At 31.9% G+C, this 19,163-nt stretch overlaps 1 protein-coding gene across 1 annotated transcript in view; it reads left to right on the top strand.

The window, feature by feature from the left end:
- LOC129232236 (protein ABHD11-like) overlaps positions 1–13,268 on the top strand; it is a 41,018-nt gene extending 27,750 nt beyond the window's left edge. Inside the window, exon 5 of the mRNA XM_054866451.1 lies at positions 13,104–13,268. Coding sequence (XP_054722426.1) covers positions 13,104–13,268 — 165 coding nt within the window. The remainder of the gene's footprint in view (positions 1–13,103) is intronic.
- Positions 13,269–19,163: the final 5,895 nt, after the last annotated feature.

Genomic DNA, 19,163 nt, shown 5'->3' with positions numbered 1-19,163 from the left:
CCCAGTTACTACATGGTGGACCAGTTAAAAAAAAAATAATTGATGAAAGTTTCATGAACATTGCTTGTTCCTTCATGCATTGCCTGCTAGCTCTTCTGTTTCAGGAATATTCTAAAGTTTCTCATTTGTACATATTAGATTGAGAAACTGTTTAGATTTTAGAAACCACCTTTTCTAAGAAGCAATTGCAGTGTCCAAAAAATGTAACATTTGATTATAAATTGTGGTAATATCGTAATTAAATTGTGCTTTGGTTAATAATTCTTTTTTCTGTGCACTTCCTATTGCAGTCAATAATTTAATTTTTTTTTCATTTCGTGAGTTTTTGCCGGTTTCTGCCGCAAATGTGGCAGAAAGTGGTTTTTGCCATGCCGGTTTTAACCGGTTTCTACCAGTGGTTTTAACCGCCTCGGCAGAAACTTGCCAACCCTGACTTTTTTATTAATTGAAAAATGTGTATTGAACAATATTTAATTTTTTACAACTACTTGGTATTGGCCGAGTCAGTAGCATACATAGCATCCTCCCGAAAGGAGGGTGCACGCTCTAAAATAAAATAACACTATGTTAAAATTTTTAAAAATACATACGGAAGCGTGGGGGGGGGAGGCAAAGAAATCTATGTATTATACTGAGCTGAGTACCTCATCAAAATTTGGCCCAAGTATGAGTATTTGGCGAATTGACCAAGTACTTTGTACATCTCTATTAAAAACTCATAATTTTCTTGAAAAAATGAGTTATTTTTTAAACAATTTCATATTAAAATGAAACTATCAAAAACTATTTGTGCTAAAAAATTGCTTATTTACATATTAATTGATAATCTGTTTTAGATTTTCCCGATGTTGATGATGTGTAAAATTGTCCTCTTAACACCTTTCTCCGGACTTTTTGGTAAGTTCATATTATATTTATGTTGGAACCCAGCGTCAAATTTGGACAATGTCTGAAAACAAATGCCCACAACATGAATGGATCATGAGTAAATGTGCCAATGGGGTTGCTTCTGAAATTTTAAAAGTATTTTTTTCTATAAAAGCATGTTTAAAAATCTAGGATTCGACCATTTTAAATACATAATTGCAAAGTTTAATATTTAAAAAATTATTTTAATGGTGTGCAGATTCAATTTTTTCTTTTTTTGCTTCTTTCTGCTCATGACATCACAAATGATGAAATGCTATTAGCGCAGAGCGTAATATTTAATTTGCATGTTCACTCACATTTGCTGGCGCTGATATGGTTGATGGCAAGCATAGAGAACAATATTCAATTGGCTTCTGAATTATCATAACCTGGAAACGTGGTAGACAGCAAGCGTCAGCACCACTAACTGGAGTACGCCCCAAAGTTGATCATTTGCGACGTCATAAAGACAACGCCTTGTTTGAAAAATTGTACATTTAAAAAAATAATTGAAAATTATCCATTTAAAAAAAAAGCTTGCTCCATGTTATTATTTTTTTGCTCATTCTATCAACTTCAGTGGCGAAACGTAGTACTTTTGACTGATAGAAACAACCCTATTCTAAAATTTTATTTCGGAATTTGTGCATTTAAATTTCTTTAATTCGCAATCGGGAAAATTAGTAGTGACCCAAGTCCGACTTCATATTTAAAAGATAGGTGAAATACTCCTTACATCTCTAAGCCATATAGATGTCAGAAGAGTCATTTTTAACTCTAGGGTACTTAACCTATGAATGGAATGAGTTAAAATTTAGCTTGAATGATGTTTATTGAATATTTACAGTTAGAAAAGCATTTCCAATAGTCCATAGTGAAAAAATATGTTCTAATGTGACCAGTGGCGAATTCAGGATTTAGTTCTGGGGGTGGCTGAGATCATTAAAAATGTATGTCTCCTTGACATCGCCAAAAGTTCATTGATGTAAACGAAGTCGTTTGAAAAAAAATGTTTTTCAGGAGGTTTCAAGGGCTAATGAAATTTTCGGAGTCACAGTTGAAATTATCTAAAATTTGGTGTTTAGTGATAAAATTTTAAAATTTAAATGTCAGTAAAAAAATAAAATTTTAAAAAATAAAATTTTTAGACATTATTTCTTAGCAATTTGAAGGCAAAACTAACAATTCTTGTTGATTATGAAAATTGTCCATGGCAAATGCAAGTCACTAAATGTAAGTAAGAAAAATCGTGGACTAATAGTTACATAAAGGGAAAACGAAGATAAAATTCTGAGAATTGACACTAAGCGCATTAATTAAGGAGGTCTGAATTTTTTTTTCTGTTTTTCTTCTTTTTGAGTAAATAAATTTTTTTAAAAGGCAGGGAAAAATTTCCGAAATTCGACAGGAAATTTCGGAAAACAAGTATCTCTATTACTATAGCAAATTAGTGTATAAACCTGAGGGAAACGATTAAAATGATAAAGATAGGATGAATATAGGAAATTATATATTTTATTATTTTACCTTAAGATGCATACACAATAAAAAAAATTCTAATAGAAAAAAAAAATTAGTTATAGTCTGGAGCCGGCTGCAGCCTCATAGCCGCCCCCCTGGATTCGCCACTGAATGTGACCTAATTTTATTCTTCTGTGACCATAATTCATTTGAGCTCAATAAATAACTTCAAAAAATTTCGTCATTAGTTTTGTCAAAAGTGTTTCTGGGTTGGGCCACAACTTGTTATTTTTTTTAAATTTTAATTTTGATGTCACAAATAGTTGATACCTCTTACTTTTCGAGTCCTTAGAGATGATGTATTGCTTATTTTTCTCTTATCCACACTGATTTTCCTTTCCGCTATTGTCTCAATTATGAATACTTGGGTGTTTCCCCAATCTTCCAAGAGTAAAATTAGACTTAGATCAGCACTCATTTGCCGGATCAGGAATTTATCAAATTCAAATGCACCAATTCTGAAATAATGTAAAATTTCGGACTTGAAGCATAGTATTTGTCAATGATCCATTTGTGTTATGAGCAACTTTTTACTTTTTTGGACTTGAAATTGTCGGATTTAAGAATTGGGTTACAACATTGAATTCATTCAAATGCTAATGCATGTCACTCTGAACAAATACATACTTGAATTAAAATAAAATGTTTCATTTGGATCTTTGGTGAGCGCTTCTTGGGAAAACTTTATGGCTTAAAAAAAAATTCATAAAAAGTTTTTACGAAAATTTAGTTTTCATTTTAGGCATAAAAATGCAGTCAATGTAAAAAATTAAAAAAAAAAAAAATTCTCTTTAACTCATTGCTTTGCTTATCAAGTTGCTTAAGGTTGATTATTTATACAGTACTGCTCCTTAAAGCGCGTAGTGTTGCAAGATTGTGTTAGGAAAAGTAGCGGATATTTTTTGCTGTGGCTGACAGTTAAAAATTTTATTGCTGGCTAGTCTTAGAGAGACTTAAAATTTTGGCCAAAATTGGAAAAGGTTTTTTCTAGATGACTCAAAGAATCTGCTTTGAGAACAAAAAGACTTTTGAAGACAATAAGATTGATCAAGAGAAAAAAAAAATTGAGCCCACAGCATACAAATTTAATGACATTTTAAAATGCAATAAAAAGCCTAAGCAGGCGAAACTAACTTCCTTTTTCAGAGTATCTTTTTAATTATTCTCTCTGTAAAAATATTTCTATGTTGTACTTATATTTAATTTTGTTCCAACTATCTGTGTTATAGTTTATCCAATATGCACTGTTCCTGAAGAAGAAAATACAAATTATTCTTTAAAAGACTGAGAAAGGAACTTCCGATAACTCAAACTACCGATTCTTTGAAGGTTTTAGCTTGTCCCTAGGGACTTTGAGTTATTGAGAGTTGACTGTAATGAGAAAAAAAGTAATTTAATGGTGTACGTGATTTTTTTTATCCAATAGAACCTGAGCTCGATTTTACTAGCCTTCTAATTGTTAAGAATCAAATGAGAACAATGAAATTTTCCCCAAGAATTGGGTGTTTCATAATTTTTGCCGGTACAAAATTTCCTTCCCCCTTTTCTCTGTTTCAACAATCTTACCATTTAATACATTTAAGGGGGAGAAAATTTTAAATATCAGTAAAAAGAAGAAGAAAGAGTTCAATTCAGGGTTAGAAATAAATATACATTGTTGTGAGTTCATCCTATGTATATGGCGGTTCAAAGCTAGATAGACTTAAGAAGGAAATAATATGTGAATGTATTTTCTCTTCTTTCTTTCTTTTCTGATAATTGCTAATGCATCTTAATTTTTTAAAAAGGCTCTCATACACCCTGTATGAACTGGATAGAACATGTGTAATATGCAGTCTGCTGAACAAAAATCTCTTCAGTTGGGAGTCTCTACATGACATGCAGTTTTTAAAGATGTATACTTTTTGCTGTAACTCAGGAAAAAGTATTATTGTTAGATAGGTTCAAGAATAAATCACCAAGTAGAAATAATTTTTTTCTCGCACCTGACATGTAGAATGGAGCTATACTACGTTCTGTGTATTATCTTGCTCTGCAAGTACTTAGTGCAAGGGTAGGAATTCTCCTAAAAATCAACCCAGAAATGACACTTTTCATGATGATATGCCTATATTGTAGGATAAAATAAACTTGGTAGACCCTAAGAAATTTTCTCTAAAAAAAGAGAAAAGCTTATGATGCTGCTGTTTTTTTTTTTCTGATGAAGGGGGGGGGGGTGCAGTTAACCAAAACATATGCTCAATATAAAGCTGTTTGTTTTATCTATATACTTTGTAACTCTTGCAGTCGTTTCTCTTCTGCAAAAAATTAGAATATGATATTTTTAATTTTTCTCTTTTCAAAAGAAATGAAAAATGGGAGAGTATTCCCTCCTCTCAAATTGTAGTTTTGTGGTCGAGGGGAGGGGAGTGAAGAGTATTATAGCTTATTGAAATAAAATAAATATAATGAGTTGAGTTAGAACCCAACTATAAACATTTGGATCAAAAAATATATTTAGATCAAAGTTTAAATGGGTTGTCCCCAAATGGGAAGTAATTTTTTTTTATAGTGCTTATCTTGTGTTGTGGTCTGAGCATTACCTTGTTCTTTCAGTACAAAGAAGTCAGTTTGCTTTGTGTTTCTCTTAATTGAAGTTGAATCATTTCTTGCACTCATAATTTTTAAATTTAGTCACTAACTTTTTGCTTTAAAATTGTAAATAGTAATTTGTTTTATTTAAATGCCACGGAAAACAAATTTCTCTTTCTTGTGGTTGGAAAAAGCAGACAAAAATGTATGCAAGATCAGCATTGGTGCTGTTCAGAAAAGGATCACTTTAAAGCATTTTGTTCTGTTTATACACCATCTTTCCAATATTGATAATCAAGGATTTTTACAGGTACTGTCTCATGCTGATGTGGCTAGCAGTGATGTTCCCATTACTTTTTTGAGGGTATACTCCCAGTAATCAGTTATACACAATATGTGTATGCGATCATATACATAATGTCATAATGTGAGAATTTTTGAAGCTTGAGGGTATAAGCTATATGTTTTTAAAATGTTTGAGAGTATATAGCGTATGTGGAGCATACCCAATGGGAACACCACTAGTGGCAAGACATAAGAGGTTGAAAGTAGATTGAAAAATCAAGCTGTATTTTTAATTCCATGTTCTTCGTCCTCTACTGAAAACAAATTAGTTGTAATGAAGCAATTCAAAGCTTTTGCCCCAAATTCACTCCAAGATAAAATTTTGAAAGCGGAGATTTTCTTAGTTTTAGTTGCGGTAATAAACAATTATTCATTTGCATCTTTAAATGATTTATCTGTTATTTACAGGGACATATCTGATAAAAGTTAAGTATACATAAAATTTTGGGCTTGCAGCCTACTTTAAATCTTTCCTTATTAAGGATATTTCTTTCTCATTCTTTAATTCACTTTGATGAAACAATAACAAGGTAAGTAAAGAAGCACTTGAACAGACATTTATTCTACTGGTATATGTTTCTACTTCATAATGTGTCACTGTGTTAAATAATAAAAGATTGAATGCATTCTGTTGTAGTTTTCAAGAATTTGAAACGTTTTATAATCCAATATGAAAATCAAGCTAATGAATTACATTTAAATTTAAAAAAAAAAACTTGATATTTGTTGTCTTAAAAATGTACTAAAATTTTATAAAAATTGTGTCCTAAAACTTTTGAAATCATCACTTGCATAATTTTAGCAAAATGCATTTTTTTGTTTGTTTATAGGGGACAATATTAAAATTCAGAAGAGTTTTTAATATTTTTGGATGGAAAGCATCAATACATGCAAGTAATATATTTTCTGAATTAGTTCATTCAGCGGTATGTTATTGTCATGCATGTGTGACTTAATTTTAATAATTTAAGTAAGTTATAGTTAATATTTGGGTATGTTTGTTTGTGAAGTATTTACCTAGACTCATCCAAAAATAAACACCTTTCTAGTAAAAGAAAGCACATTCTCTAAGTACGCATTTAACATTTATTTAGTAAAGAAATTTGCAATCTTGTTTTGTTGAAAGAATATGATAGAAAAAAAAACTTCTGCCCAGTAGAATTTTATCTATTTGTTCCAGCCCTTTATTGTCATTGTCTCTTATGGAACATTTTTTCAATCTCCTAGCACATCTTTATTACTATTACAGGTGTAGGTATTATTCTAATTTAAAAAAAATCCTATAATTCCTAATACCTTCAAATTTATACTAAATATCCTACAATTTTCGTAACTTCACCTCACTTTTTTTCAAAAAAAGGAAAATTTCCTGCTTAAATTGGTTCAACCTTTTTTATTAGTCTTGTTTACAGTCGAAAGTTGCATGTGGTATGATGTAACTTCAAAAGATTAATCACTAGCATATGAAACCTCAAATGTGAAACTTCAGAATTCAAATTTTTTGCCAGTGCGAAATCGACTTGCAAAAAATCTAGAAAATTGTTTGAGTGATCTCAATACCAGTCTAACCACATGAACATTCAAGTAAATTAATGAAAATGTTTCCTTTTTTTAGTAAATTTAGATTTTACACTTTTGCAATTTGTTCTAAGGTGAATGGTGGGAATCCTATGAACAACATCTAAGGGCACATGTGAACAGTTCCCACATAAAGTTAAAATTACTGAAACCTACTTTAAGTGTTTTTTAAAAATGCATAGGTAAACACAACAAAATTACATCACTTTTGGAATGTTGATTATTTATGGACGGTTGCAACTATGTTAACATTTTTTACCTTCAAGTTTTTTTAGTCACTTAAAATAGAAGCCAATTTTTTCAAATATTTTCTTCTTATTTTCAAAAATGCTCACCTTTAATTGACTCAAGGTATGGAAAAGGGCAAGAATTTATTAAACAAAAGGCATACTGCTGCACCCTTCTCTGTTTAGTTTTATTGTCTTGTGATAATTTCTTTTCTTTTCTTTCAGTGTCTTTGCAGAAATAAACCGGGAAAGAAGAACCAAGAGTAAAAAAGTGTTAACCTAGTCAAAAGGCTTAGTTTTTGGTGCCTTTGACATTTATATTTTAATTCTGTGCTATGTCTTTCAAGTACAGTATACCTCGAAAAACTTGATATGACGAAAAATTATTTCTCCCCTTTTGCATATTTTTCTAATGTTATTTTTCATTCTTATGTTGAAGCGTTTTTAATCAAAACTTTGTTATGTGGAATATTTTTCGAAGTCAAATATGACTTTTTCGGAAAAACCGCAGTTTATTGTCTTGAAGCCACTCAAGGAATGTTTCCAAAAGTTTCACACCCCTTCATTATTTCTCTCAAGGGTTACAAATGATTAGGCGAAGCTTATCTTCTGTCACTTTCATTGTGTAGCCTAGGGGATTCAGAAAATTTAAGTCCAAGAAACGTACCTAAAACTTTTTGCCCCCTTCTCATGCCATTTCGTTGGACCTTTTGACCCTATTTTCACCTCCTTGAAAACGGGAGATGAACGGAAAACCCCTTTAGAGACGCAGGGAATGGTGAAATCCTTTGTCTAACTTCTTTTGTTCCGGAGCACTCGAAACTCGTTTGAAACCATTCTGTAACTTAGTAATCCAAATCTTTGATCAGTTTAGTTGTGGTAAATCACTACATTTTGCTACTTCTTTAGAGTATCCTTTTTTAAGCTTTCATTATGTGTTTCCACTTATTTTTAACTAGTGTGACTAATTTTTAAAATATTTTAAATTATGATTATACCCTTGTTATCTCGAAAACTTGATATCTCAAACTTTTTTTACCGTCCCTTCGACTTTGTGATATCGAGAGTATACTGTATTTGAGACATTTTAAGAATAGTTTCTTCATTAATGTTCTGCAACTTAATCATTATTGAACAAAAACTTATCAATGCAAATTTAAGTAAAAGTTTTAAGACCAGCTGGTATTAGGAATGTTGTTCTTAATTGAATAAACAGTGGGGTTGTTTTCTTCAGTCAAAATTACTACTTTTAGTCACTGGAGTTGATAGAATGTGCAAAATAAATAATAATAACATGGACCCAGAAAATACTTTCATTTTCCCAGCAGTTATTTTTTAATTATTTTTTTTTAATGTCCGATTTTTCAAACAAGGCATAGTCTTTATGACGCCACAAATGATCAACTTATGCGCATACTTCACTGGCACTCTGAATGCTTACACTTGCTGTTTACCACAATTCCACGTTATGATAACCAAAAAGCAAATTTAATATTGCGCTCTACGCTTGCTATCAACCATATCCTTGCCTTACATGTGAGTAAAGAAGCGAATTAAATATTATGCTCTGTGCGAATGGCAGTTCATTATGTGTTATGTCATGGGCAGAAGAGTAAAAATTAAAATTGATTCTACGCATCAATTTAAATAATTTTTTAAAAATAGTAAACTTTGTCAAATTATTTTAAAAATGATCAAATACTATGTTTTTAAACATGCTCTTTCAGAAAAAAAAATACTTTCAAATTTAGGAAACGACCCCATTCGGCAATGGTTTGATATACAATTATCCTTGAAAATTATACTTTTATTTAAAGTGTCAATTTTTTAAATTACTGCATTAAAAAATATCCTTAGGGGCACAGAACTCACAAAAAAGTATTTGAGATTTTAGTCAAGACTCTTAAGGGTTTTTTTTAAAAAACAATCTGTGAAAAACATTTTGTTCACTGCTGAAACTAATAAAATTGGCAGAAAAATTGATTTGGCTAAAAAAAAATTAGTCATTTAAAAATTAAAAGACAGATTAAAAATTTTAATTGAAGAAATGCTAATGAATTAGTAAATATGGATGAATAAACATATTGATGTCAAAAGTCGCTATCTAAATGCTAATTTTGCTACATTGGAAATTATTGCCGATAATTCTGTATTACTTTACAGTGTTTATTATGGGATTAGTTTTTTTTTAGTTATACATGCTATTACAACTAAATCTACATTGCTGTTTCAAAGTTAATGGATGTAAAATACTTTTAATACTTTAAGTTACCCTTAAACATGTATTATCTCAAATTTGTTGCTTCGCAAAAAGAAATTCAGTTGCACTGAAAACTATGGTGATAAAGATTCAAACTATATGGGCAGTGTTGTCATATCATTATAAAGCTAAAAACAATATAAAACCGAAGTATAGATCAAAGGTACCTTACTAGAAGTAATTTGCTCAAACAAGCAAGCAAAAAGAAAAAAATTGCCTGGTAATTTTTATACTTTGCTCTCGTCTATTTTTCAAAATTGTAATATTTTTACATAATTTTCGGAATGTCTTAATTTGAAACTTGTGGCTATTCTCCCGTTTCTTTATTCATAAGTTATGTATAGAAGCTTACAATTATGTTGCAAACCTTAATTTCAGAAATTAAAATTTTAATTACTAATATCAAAAATTAAATCAAGCTTTATTATTTATCTAGTTAGTGTAATTTTTATGATTGGAAAACTATGTAAAATGACTGTTGTATATTTTGTTCAAAATATCATATACTCTTTGAACAAATAAAAAAAAAGTAAAGAAACTATATTCTTATTTGGGGTGTAAATCTATTTCTAAATTATCTAGTCTCAATTATGGTTAACATAATTAAATCAATTAAATTTTATCATATAATGTCAATTTCAATTCTTTATTTTAGTCAATTATTCATATCCATAAAGATGGTAGTTGATGCAAGAATATAAATAAAATTAATTGAATTTTCAAGAGATTTTATTTTTTATTTATTTGCAAAAGATTCATTTTACATTGGAATGAAATTGCTGATGTTGTTAATATTACCTGTATGTATAAATGCTTATAAAAATAAAGTTAATTCTACAATCTTCTACACTCTTTTTCTTTTTGTATTTTACTGAGTGATACTAGACGAATCTATCTTCTTCCAATACTAAGCACATTTTTTATCCATTATATATGTACAGCGTGCATTTTTCAGGTTATTATTTAAATAGAACTTCAGAAAAATACCGGAGTGAGTAAATCTCAAGTTGATCAGCATACAATCAATTTTTCATAATTTTGTTTTCAGCCTCTGAAAGTGGTTATCTCATTACACGAAATGGCCGTTTTTCACAAACTAATTTTCATATTCTTAAAATTTTTATGAAGTTTATGAAAATTTAAAACTTACACCATTTGTCGTCTTTCATGAAAGAAAGCTGCATTTTGAAACCGCTATGTAATAAGATACCTGCTTTCAGGTGACAAAAATAGCTTTTTGATAAATACATTTAGCCAATAAGGAATCTACTTTTGAACTTTCTTGAGGAATTTTCAGAGGCGTATTTGATTCGAAAATTTTGGGTTGCCGTTTACGAAAATTTTCGACTGACAACATATTCTAAAACTAAAAAAATTAAAAGTTGTTTTTAAATAAGTTTGTAATTATTTTTGGAGAGTTTTTTCGCGGGGGAGGGGGTGGGGTCTAAAATTTTACTTGGGATTTTGGTGGTTTGATGTATCCACGTTTCGGACTAAGAAAAAATACAGCTTCAAAGTATCTGAAAAAAATATTTGTAAAAAACCTCATTAACAGAAACAAAAAAGAAAAAAGTTTCTTCAAATAACGCAAATTGTCTTTCATCTGACAGAAACGATCATAACGGACGTTCTTCAAACAACGAAATAAATCATTCATGTAACAAACAAAAAAACGAGCATTTCTTCAAATAACGAAAAGTTGACTTCATGTAACAGAAACTACCATAACGGACGTTTCTTCAAACAACGAAAAATTTCCCACATTTAACGGAGAAGAAAAGAAACGGGGAAAGTGTCAAATGACAGAAAATATTCCTCCCACAGCGGGAAAAATATGGACGAAACTTTCTTCATTTGACAGGAGAAAATAAAAACGGAAATTCGTCAAATGACGGAAAATTTTCCTCCTATGACGAAAAGAAAAAAGAAGTACGTTCCTTCATTTGACAGGAGAAAATAAAAACGGAAATTCGTCAAATGACGGAAAATTTTCCTCCTATGACGAAAAGAAAAAAGAAGGACGTTCCTTCATTTGACAAGAGAAAATAAAAACGGAAATCCGTTAAAAATCGTGAAAAGTCCGGCAGCACTGCTGCCAAGAGAATTTCCGTCAATTGAAGGAATTATTTTTGAGAGTGTACGCAATACTTGTTGCTGGCAAACTTTCAAGTGACCTGTTTTTTTGTCATAAACCATTTTTTCCTTGCATCATTTACAGTGTCGCTATTACTAGTGGAAAAGTACAGTAGTACTACAATTTACCTTTCAAAAATGTCAAAAACTTCGCTCGGTATAGAACTTAAAGGCTGTGAAATAAATAAAAAATGCCACAGTTTCTTCTTTAACTATCACCCTTGCCTCCCAAGTGGATTTTATGAACTTCCCAGTGAATCTAAGAATGCTGTCACAAAACCTATGAAGGCATGAAATCCTGGTATAGCCTTTCTTTTCCTTTTCTTTTCCAATAGCTTCATATATGGCAAGCACTGTAATGGATTTGCTGTTGATTCCTGTTCCAAAAGCAATCCAAAGTTTATCTAGACTTAATGTTGACAAGGAAAAAAAAGTAAGATATTGCCCAGACTAAGACATCTGTATCAACAATGCACATGACAATCTTCCTGTAACCGTTTTCTACCATGTTTTGAAGATGCAGTATCAGTCTTGAGCCTGTTTCCTCTGGGCCAGGGTAAGTAACATCAATGAGGGAAGTTTTTGCAGTACTATTTCCTGTAATGTCGTCACTTATAGTCGTTAGAACCTGCACATTTTTTATGGTACTTACAGCTAAACGTACCTAACAGAGCAAAGAACCCTTCTTTGTTATTTGAATTTCTTAAAAATCCTGGCCAATTTTTAGGTAAAGTACCGTATGAAAGCACTTGTCTTCCTATTCCTGCTCCCCACTTCTCTCTAGTTTGACCTTTAATTGTTGGTGTAACATATATGCCCCAAATAAAACCAATTCTCTGGCATTGGAAAGTTTCAATATCTTTACAAACGTAAAGTTTAAATATGTTTTCATAGTAATCAACAAATGTTTTAGAGGTTTGTGGCTTTAAATTACGCACGTCCGTTTTCAATCCATCTAAAAAGATCTTTATGATGCAGAGATTGAACTACCATCAGAGCTACATCGATCATTTATTTCGTGAGTTTAAGACAAGAAAATCTAATAGATTATTCTCAGCAATCAGTATTGATCAAGCACACCAACAAAATAATGCAATAGTAAAAGGAGATTGCGGTGCAATAGTATTGACACAGGATCCATCAGCACTTAGGCGTTGGATGGTTCCTAGACCACAAATAAGCCGATTAATAATAGAAGATTGTAAGTGTGATATTAAGCTAAAACATGAAGAAAATAGTCGACTCCATCTTGAGCAGTACCACTCATTTCAAATTAAATATTTTACTAAGGTTCGAGCTCTTTATAGCACTTTGAAAGAACTTGGAAATCCATTTTTCGAAAATGACCAGAACCTTATCGTAATCGATAGCAGGATTATTGTGCACAGTGATGTCAATTCCTTTTTATGTACTTTTTTTTTCATCTTTTGCTGCCGCTGAAAATCCCATGGCTTTTAGTGTTTTTTTTTTTTGCCCCCCCCCCCCTTATCCACTTATAAGCCTAATCGTCACCACTGCTGTTAGGTACGTTAGCTGTAAGTACCATAACAAATGTACAGGTTCTAACGACTTTCGATGAAGACATTAAAGAGAATAGTACTGCAAAAACTTCCTCCATTGATGTTACTTGCCCTGGCCCAGAAGAAACAAGCTCAAGAATGATAGTGAATCTTCAAGACATGGTAGAAAAACCGTTTCAGGAATATTGTCGTGTGCATTGTTGATGCAGATGTGTTAGTTTTTGTAATATCTTACTTTTTTTCGTTGTCAACATTAAGTCTAGATAAACATTGGATTGCTTTCGTAACAGAAAACAGCAAATGCATTACAGTTCATGCCATATATGAAGCTATTGGAAAAGAAAAGCTTTACCCGGATTTCATGCTTTCATAGGTTTTGTGACAGCATTCCTAGCTTTACTGGAAAGTTCAAAAATTCAACTTGGAAGGCATGGATGATATTCAAAGAAGCAACTGTGGCGTTTTTATTTATTTCGCAATTCAGGAAGATTTTCTGGTAATTGTTACTGTAAAATGGCGGACTTAACGCATCGCTGATATTTACGGTAATTTATACCGGAGAAATAAGCGATCCCAGCGCCAATTGGTTGCTGTGGCCTACCGAGGAAACCGTAAAATTTTACAGTAACATTTGATTTTTACGGTAATAGTTACTGGCAACATGGATGCCAGTAACAATTACCGTAAATTTTCCGGAAATTTTTTAACAGTGTGTACTGTTCCACTAGTAATAGCGTAATTGTAAATGAAGCAAGGAAAGAGTTGAATATGACAAAAAATCGGCCACTTGAAAGTTTGCCACCAACAAAGTATTGCGTAGTGCTTTCCAGGCTGAACACATTTGGGGACAAGCTCACAAACATATTATACGGGCACCATCTCCTAGTGAATAGGGTTGGATAGCAGCTGAAATGGTCAGAGTTACGTGAAATTTCTGATTCCTGCACTGAGTTCATTAAGTGCACCTGCAAAATCTGCAAAAACAAGTGTAGCTGCAGAAGTACTGGTCTGTCCTGCACACTACTATGCAAAAATTAATGCGAAGAATGAAGCAGTGTTTTACTAACGACATAGTAGTAATATTTTGGTACATATTTGCATTTAATATTTTTCCTATTTTTATATTGGTACTTTGAAAAGCACGTAATCTCTTTTGTAAGTAATAAAATTATACTTAAATGAACAAAAATGAAGATTTAGCTTATTTTCAACATAAAAAATGAAATCTGTGACCTGAAAAACCTATAATTCAATATAAAAACTTCTTTTGTACGACATATATTAAAAAAACTTAATATGGATAGCCATTTTGAAAAACGCCGCCATCTTGGATTTAAACGGTTTTTGAAAATGCCTCTGGCATAGGCGGATTTAGAACCAAGTTCCTGGGGGGGGGGGCAAGATTTTTTTTTTAGTTGTATTAATTTCAACTGGCTGGATTTAGACTCTACGTGTCCCTAAGCCATTTCAGGCTTTGGGTCTCTTTAGTAGTTCGGACAACTTTTCTGTCGGTGACAAAAAAAAAATGCCATTTTTTAAAGCCTCCTACTCCCCACTATACTTTAAACATAAGGTCTAAGGTGGAATAGAATATCCCCAATTTTAAGGAGTCCGGGGGTTTCTCCCTCGGAAGAATTTTTGTAAAAGAGATATAAAATTCTGCATTTTGAAGCCTTAGAAGGGGTAATTGGAACTTCTAAAATCTCGGAGACAAATAGCAAAATACTCTTTTGCAAATTATTATAATGCACAGTAAAAATTGTTTTCGGGTTGACAAATCAATTAGCAGTTCTCAGAGAGAAAAAGCGAGAAAGTATAGAAGATTATGCATTGTTATTTGCTTACTTTGCCTGTCGGTTCAATTCAGTTTTTCATCACTCCTCCAACCCACTGACAAATACAACAAGGAATTAAATATAAAATGATCAATTGTAAAAAAAATGCTTTAAAAGAAATGGTGTATGGATTTAGAAAATAGGCCCATTTGGACAATTCATAATTTATACACTTGATAAGAAATAAAGTTGAAGCACACTTTGCTTAGGAATTTCAAAGACTCATCCGTTTCAAGGACTAGAGAACAGTTAAAATTATTTAAGGCACTTAAATTGGTCTTTCCAGTCTCTGAAATTTAGTACTTGATTGTACTGTTTTACAGTATTGTTCTAACTTTGTAAGAAACAACTACTTTAAATTTGGGGCCTCGGTGGCCGAGCGGTGTTGCTCAGCAACTGCTTGCATGCAGAGAGGCATGGGTTTGATTCCCGCCTACTGCCCTGGGTGTTCTTCGGATTTCCTTGTATTGTAATAAATCTGAATTGTGCTATCTGTCTTATGTGTCTGAGCAAAAGTCCACCTAAAATGGGGCTTAGTCAAACTAAAGCTGCTTATATTAGCCTCAAAAGCGGATAAGCGCCTTCGTTATTGATTACCTTGGGTGCTCCAAGGGGCATCAGGAACAACAGCAACATTATAAGTTTAAAAAAAAAAAATATTGATTTCTCATTACAACAACTTTTTATTTTCAATTACAAGAAGTGCAAAAAACGAGAAAGAAATAGAAGTAGTGTTTTTTTTTCCCTTTTGAGCTAAACAGAAACGCAAGTAATGCAAAATAATTTCTAAAAATTACTGCATTCGGGATTAAATAAACAGCAGTATATGAAACATGTGAGCCACAAAAATTTATCTCAAGTAATATGCTACAGAAACGTGAGAACCATGATTTTTATATTTTTGATGTGGCCAGGAGCTAAATTTGACACATTTCGGAATTTCTCCCCCTACCCTCCATCATTTGTTATAAATTTTTATGGTATGTATCCATACTTTTCCAAATTTTCAAGGTTTTCAAGCACTTTAAAATGGAATTTATTTTTTCAAGTACTTTTCTTCTTTTCTTTAAAGAACAAATCATGAAATTTTCCGGAGTTCGGGGCCTTCAACAAAGCGGGTGCCCTCAACTATAGCTTGTTTAGTTTATAAGTAAATCCGTTTTTTTTAAATCTTCGTTTTAGTTTCCAATTTGCTGAAACAGTCGTTGATTATTTTAAGTATAACGGCTGATTACTTATATTTTCACTGATATACTTGCTCTCATGGTTTTCAATTCAAAGTAGTCGTTTTCAACACATTTCAACAATCCGGTGACAGCTTTACTCTTTGTAATACAGTGTATGGTGCCCCCCCCCCCCCCCATCAGAAATGGAAAGTCGCTATTCTCTTCATTTTCACTTGTGAACTTTTCAAAAAAAGAAAAAAAAAATCATGATTTTTTCTTTTCACATTTTTGAAGATGTGTTGTTACCATGTATAAAGTCCTCCCAAGACTGGGGGGCATTAACCCCCCTCGCCCCCCCCCCCCATAAATCCGCCCATGGCCTCTGGGTCTTAATTTCATTTTATAGTCATAAACAACATTCCTACCAAGTGGTATCTTCTTATCATAATTTGCTGTTTTCATCGGTTAGCTCCCCAGCTATCAGTAAAAGATGAGATTTCTATAAGAATTTTCGTTTTTTTTACTACGTTTCAGCTTAATTATTGCGTTTCAATGTAGATTTTTTTGTCGCTTTATAAATGGATAAAATTGAACCAAATCAATTTTACGGGATAAAGAAATGTCGAGGCTTTGTGCTATTTATAAATCAAAATAAATATTTTTATTTTATTTTTGTAAAAATATAAAGAAAACTTGGTACGGGAGATTTTTAGACTTTTCGCCTTAATTTAGAACTAGAGAATGCTTTTTAAATTGGTGTGGGGCTTGGTCGGGCTGCTTTGAAAGTTGCATCGTATTTAGCAAAGTCTCTAGTGCTAATTTCGGCAAAAAAAAAAAAAAAAAAAAACCTTCCGCCTACAACTGCTCTTTTGTAAATGATTTTTTTTTAAAGTGCATAATTCGATCGTTTTGTGACAAGTCATGGTTTTAAACTGAATTTACTTACAAATATTTAATAAATTTGTAAAAAGTTATCATAAGTACTACTGAATGAAAAGATCAACTTATTTAAGCGCACAAACAACAATAAAATTTCAGACCCGAGTTTCAGGGTTAAGAGAAACTGCTCCATCAATGTATAAAGATGTAAGCTATGGATAATGAGAATCATCCAATTAATTTCGAAACGCTTACCTTTATACATCGCTAAAGGGATTCATTGCACCCCTTAAACATGTGTTTGCATTCAATTATGTTAATTTTCTCACGTACGTTAATAAGTTAATAAATTAAATTATTTTGGGATCTCGCTAAGAAAATTTGCTCTTCCTTAAAATTGAGATAGATTTTAGATAAAATAAATAAATATTTATATTTTTTCAAATCATTGTTGCAAATAATGTGTCGGGGGAGGGGGGTCTTTTCCCACTTATACGTAGCATAAGGAGGAAAAGACCCCCCCCCCCCCTACACTCGCTAGCGTTAGGAGAAAATTGTAACTCCCTCCTAACGCTAGCGAGCTATCCACTTAAGACATTTTACCTATTCATTGTGAAATTGAAGTTATATTAAATTTTAGTTCCAAGATTTTATTCGTTCAAATTTTAGCGGGACACATCACGCTATGTAAAACTAAGGATTGACCCAAGGTACGGATATTTGTACAGTATATACAATTCAAAAACAGTTTTTGAATATCCATTTTCGAGTGTTTTTACAGTTATAACTTCCTAGTTCATTTATTTATTTATTTATTTATTTTACAATAGAAAAAAGGTTCTTTGTAACACCGAAACCCTTGTCTTCAACTCCTTTTGCGCATGATTAACTCAGGGTTTTAATGATGAAGCCAAACGAAAAGAATAAAACTGATTATTTTTTTGGTTTCAAATTAGTATTTTGTACAGAATACTAGGATTTTTTAACCGCTTATTTTCTTTTCTCGAACAGTGCACGTAATTACATATCTTCGAAGGAAAAGACGGGGAAAACAGCCATTCGCATTAAACAGGTTTACTGATCACTTGTCTAAGCATTATTGGCAAGCAGCCAACTGTTGCGTCTATTTCGGATCGATTGAAAATTATTGAAATTTTTTATTTCAACTCATTGAAAAAAAAATTCATTATAAATCAGTGAAACAACATAACTTCACCGTTTTCGCTGTAAATGAAGGTAAGGTGTTTATATTATTTCCTTAGAAAGTTTCAGAACCGTAACATTATTAGAATATCGGATGCAGGAATTTTAGTTTACATTGATTGAATAATTGAAAAAAGTAAAAAGTAACCTCCCTTTGTAAATTCCTAGAAATAACGTTAACTACGATAGAACTTCAAACAAACCACATTCTTGAAGAAAATTATTTTTCCTATCTTTGATGCATTGTTTTTTTTTCTATGTTATTAGAATCGTTTATACGGTCGTAAACATGCAAAAGTCTAAACCGTGAATAAAACATTAAATTTTTCATTTTCTAACTCAAATTTGAAAAGTCGAGTTGAAATTGTAACATTAGACCTTTCAGACAACTTGTATATCAAGTTTCGTGTCCATAAGTGGGATAACTTCGTCGTACAGCGCACAAACGCACACAAGGGTGTCGCCTTCAGAAGAGTAAAAATTTCTAACTAGCTTTGGCCTGGGTTTTCAGTCAAATACTCCACTGTGAGGCGCCGACCATTGCGATGGATTATATTTTCATCGAATGGATATTCACTGCACTTGATTAGCTGGGTTGTGACAGACAAGAGGCATGCCTTCAACGATGAGTCCCGATTTAGTCCCAGTGGTTATAAATAACCTATTTCACCCCATACCACGCTGTGTTTTTAGCTGCTAGAGGAAGCTATAAAACTTACGGTGTTGTAACTTTTATTGTGTCATAACTTCTTAATAAAACAATCTTTTGTTCTGAATTTGTGTTCATTTCCTTATCTTGTCATAGGCTATATCCATTTTAAGTTTTGTGTTGATCGCTCGTTTCCTTTTGGGTTAATGTATTTTTTTTTTTTGTGAGAGTGTAGTTCAACTTCTGAACACAGTTCAGTTTGCGCAACTTAACCACTTTCAATGATTCTGATTTTGAGCTGAAAATTTAAGTTTAAGAGTCCAAGCATTAGAAAAAATCTAATGAGATTCAAAAATAACAGTAAAAA

This window comes from Uloborus diversus, unplaced genomic scaffold (genome assembly GCF_026930045.1).
Source record: "Uloborus diversus isolate 005 unplaced genomic scaffold, Udiv.v.3.1 scaffold_111, whole genome shotgun sequence".
Lineage (NCBI taxonomy): Eukaryota > Metazoa > Arthropoda > Arachnida > Araneae > Uloboridae > Uloborus > Uloborus diversus.
The sequence above is the reverse complement of the archived record's forward strand: the minus strand, read 5'-3'. Positions and strand labels throughout refer to the sequence as shown.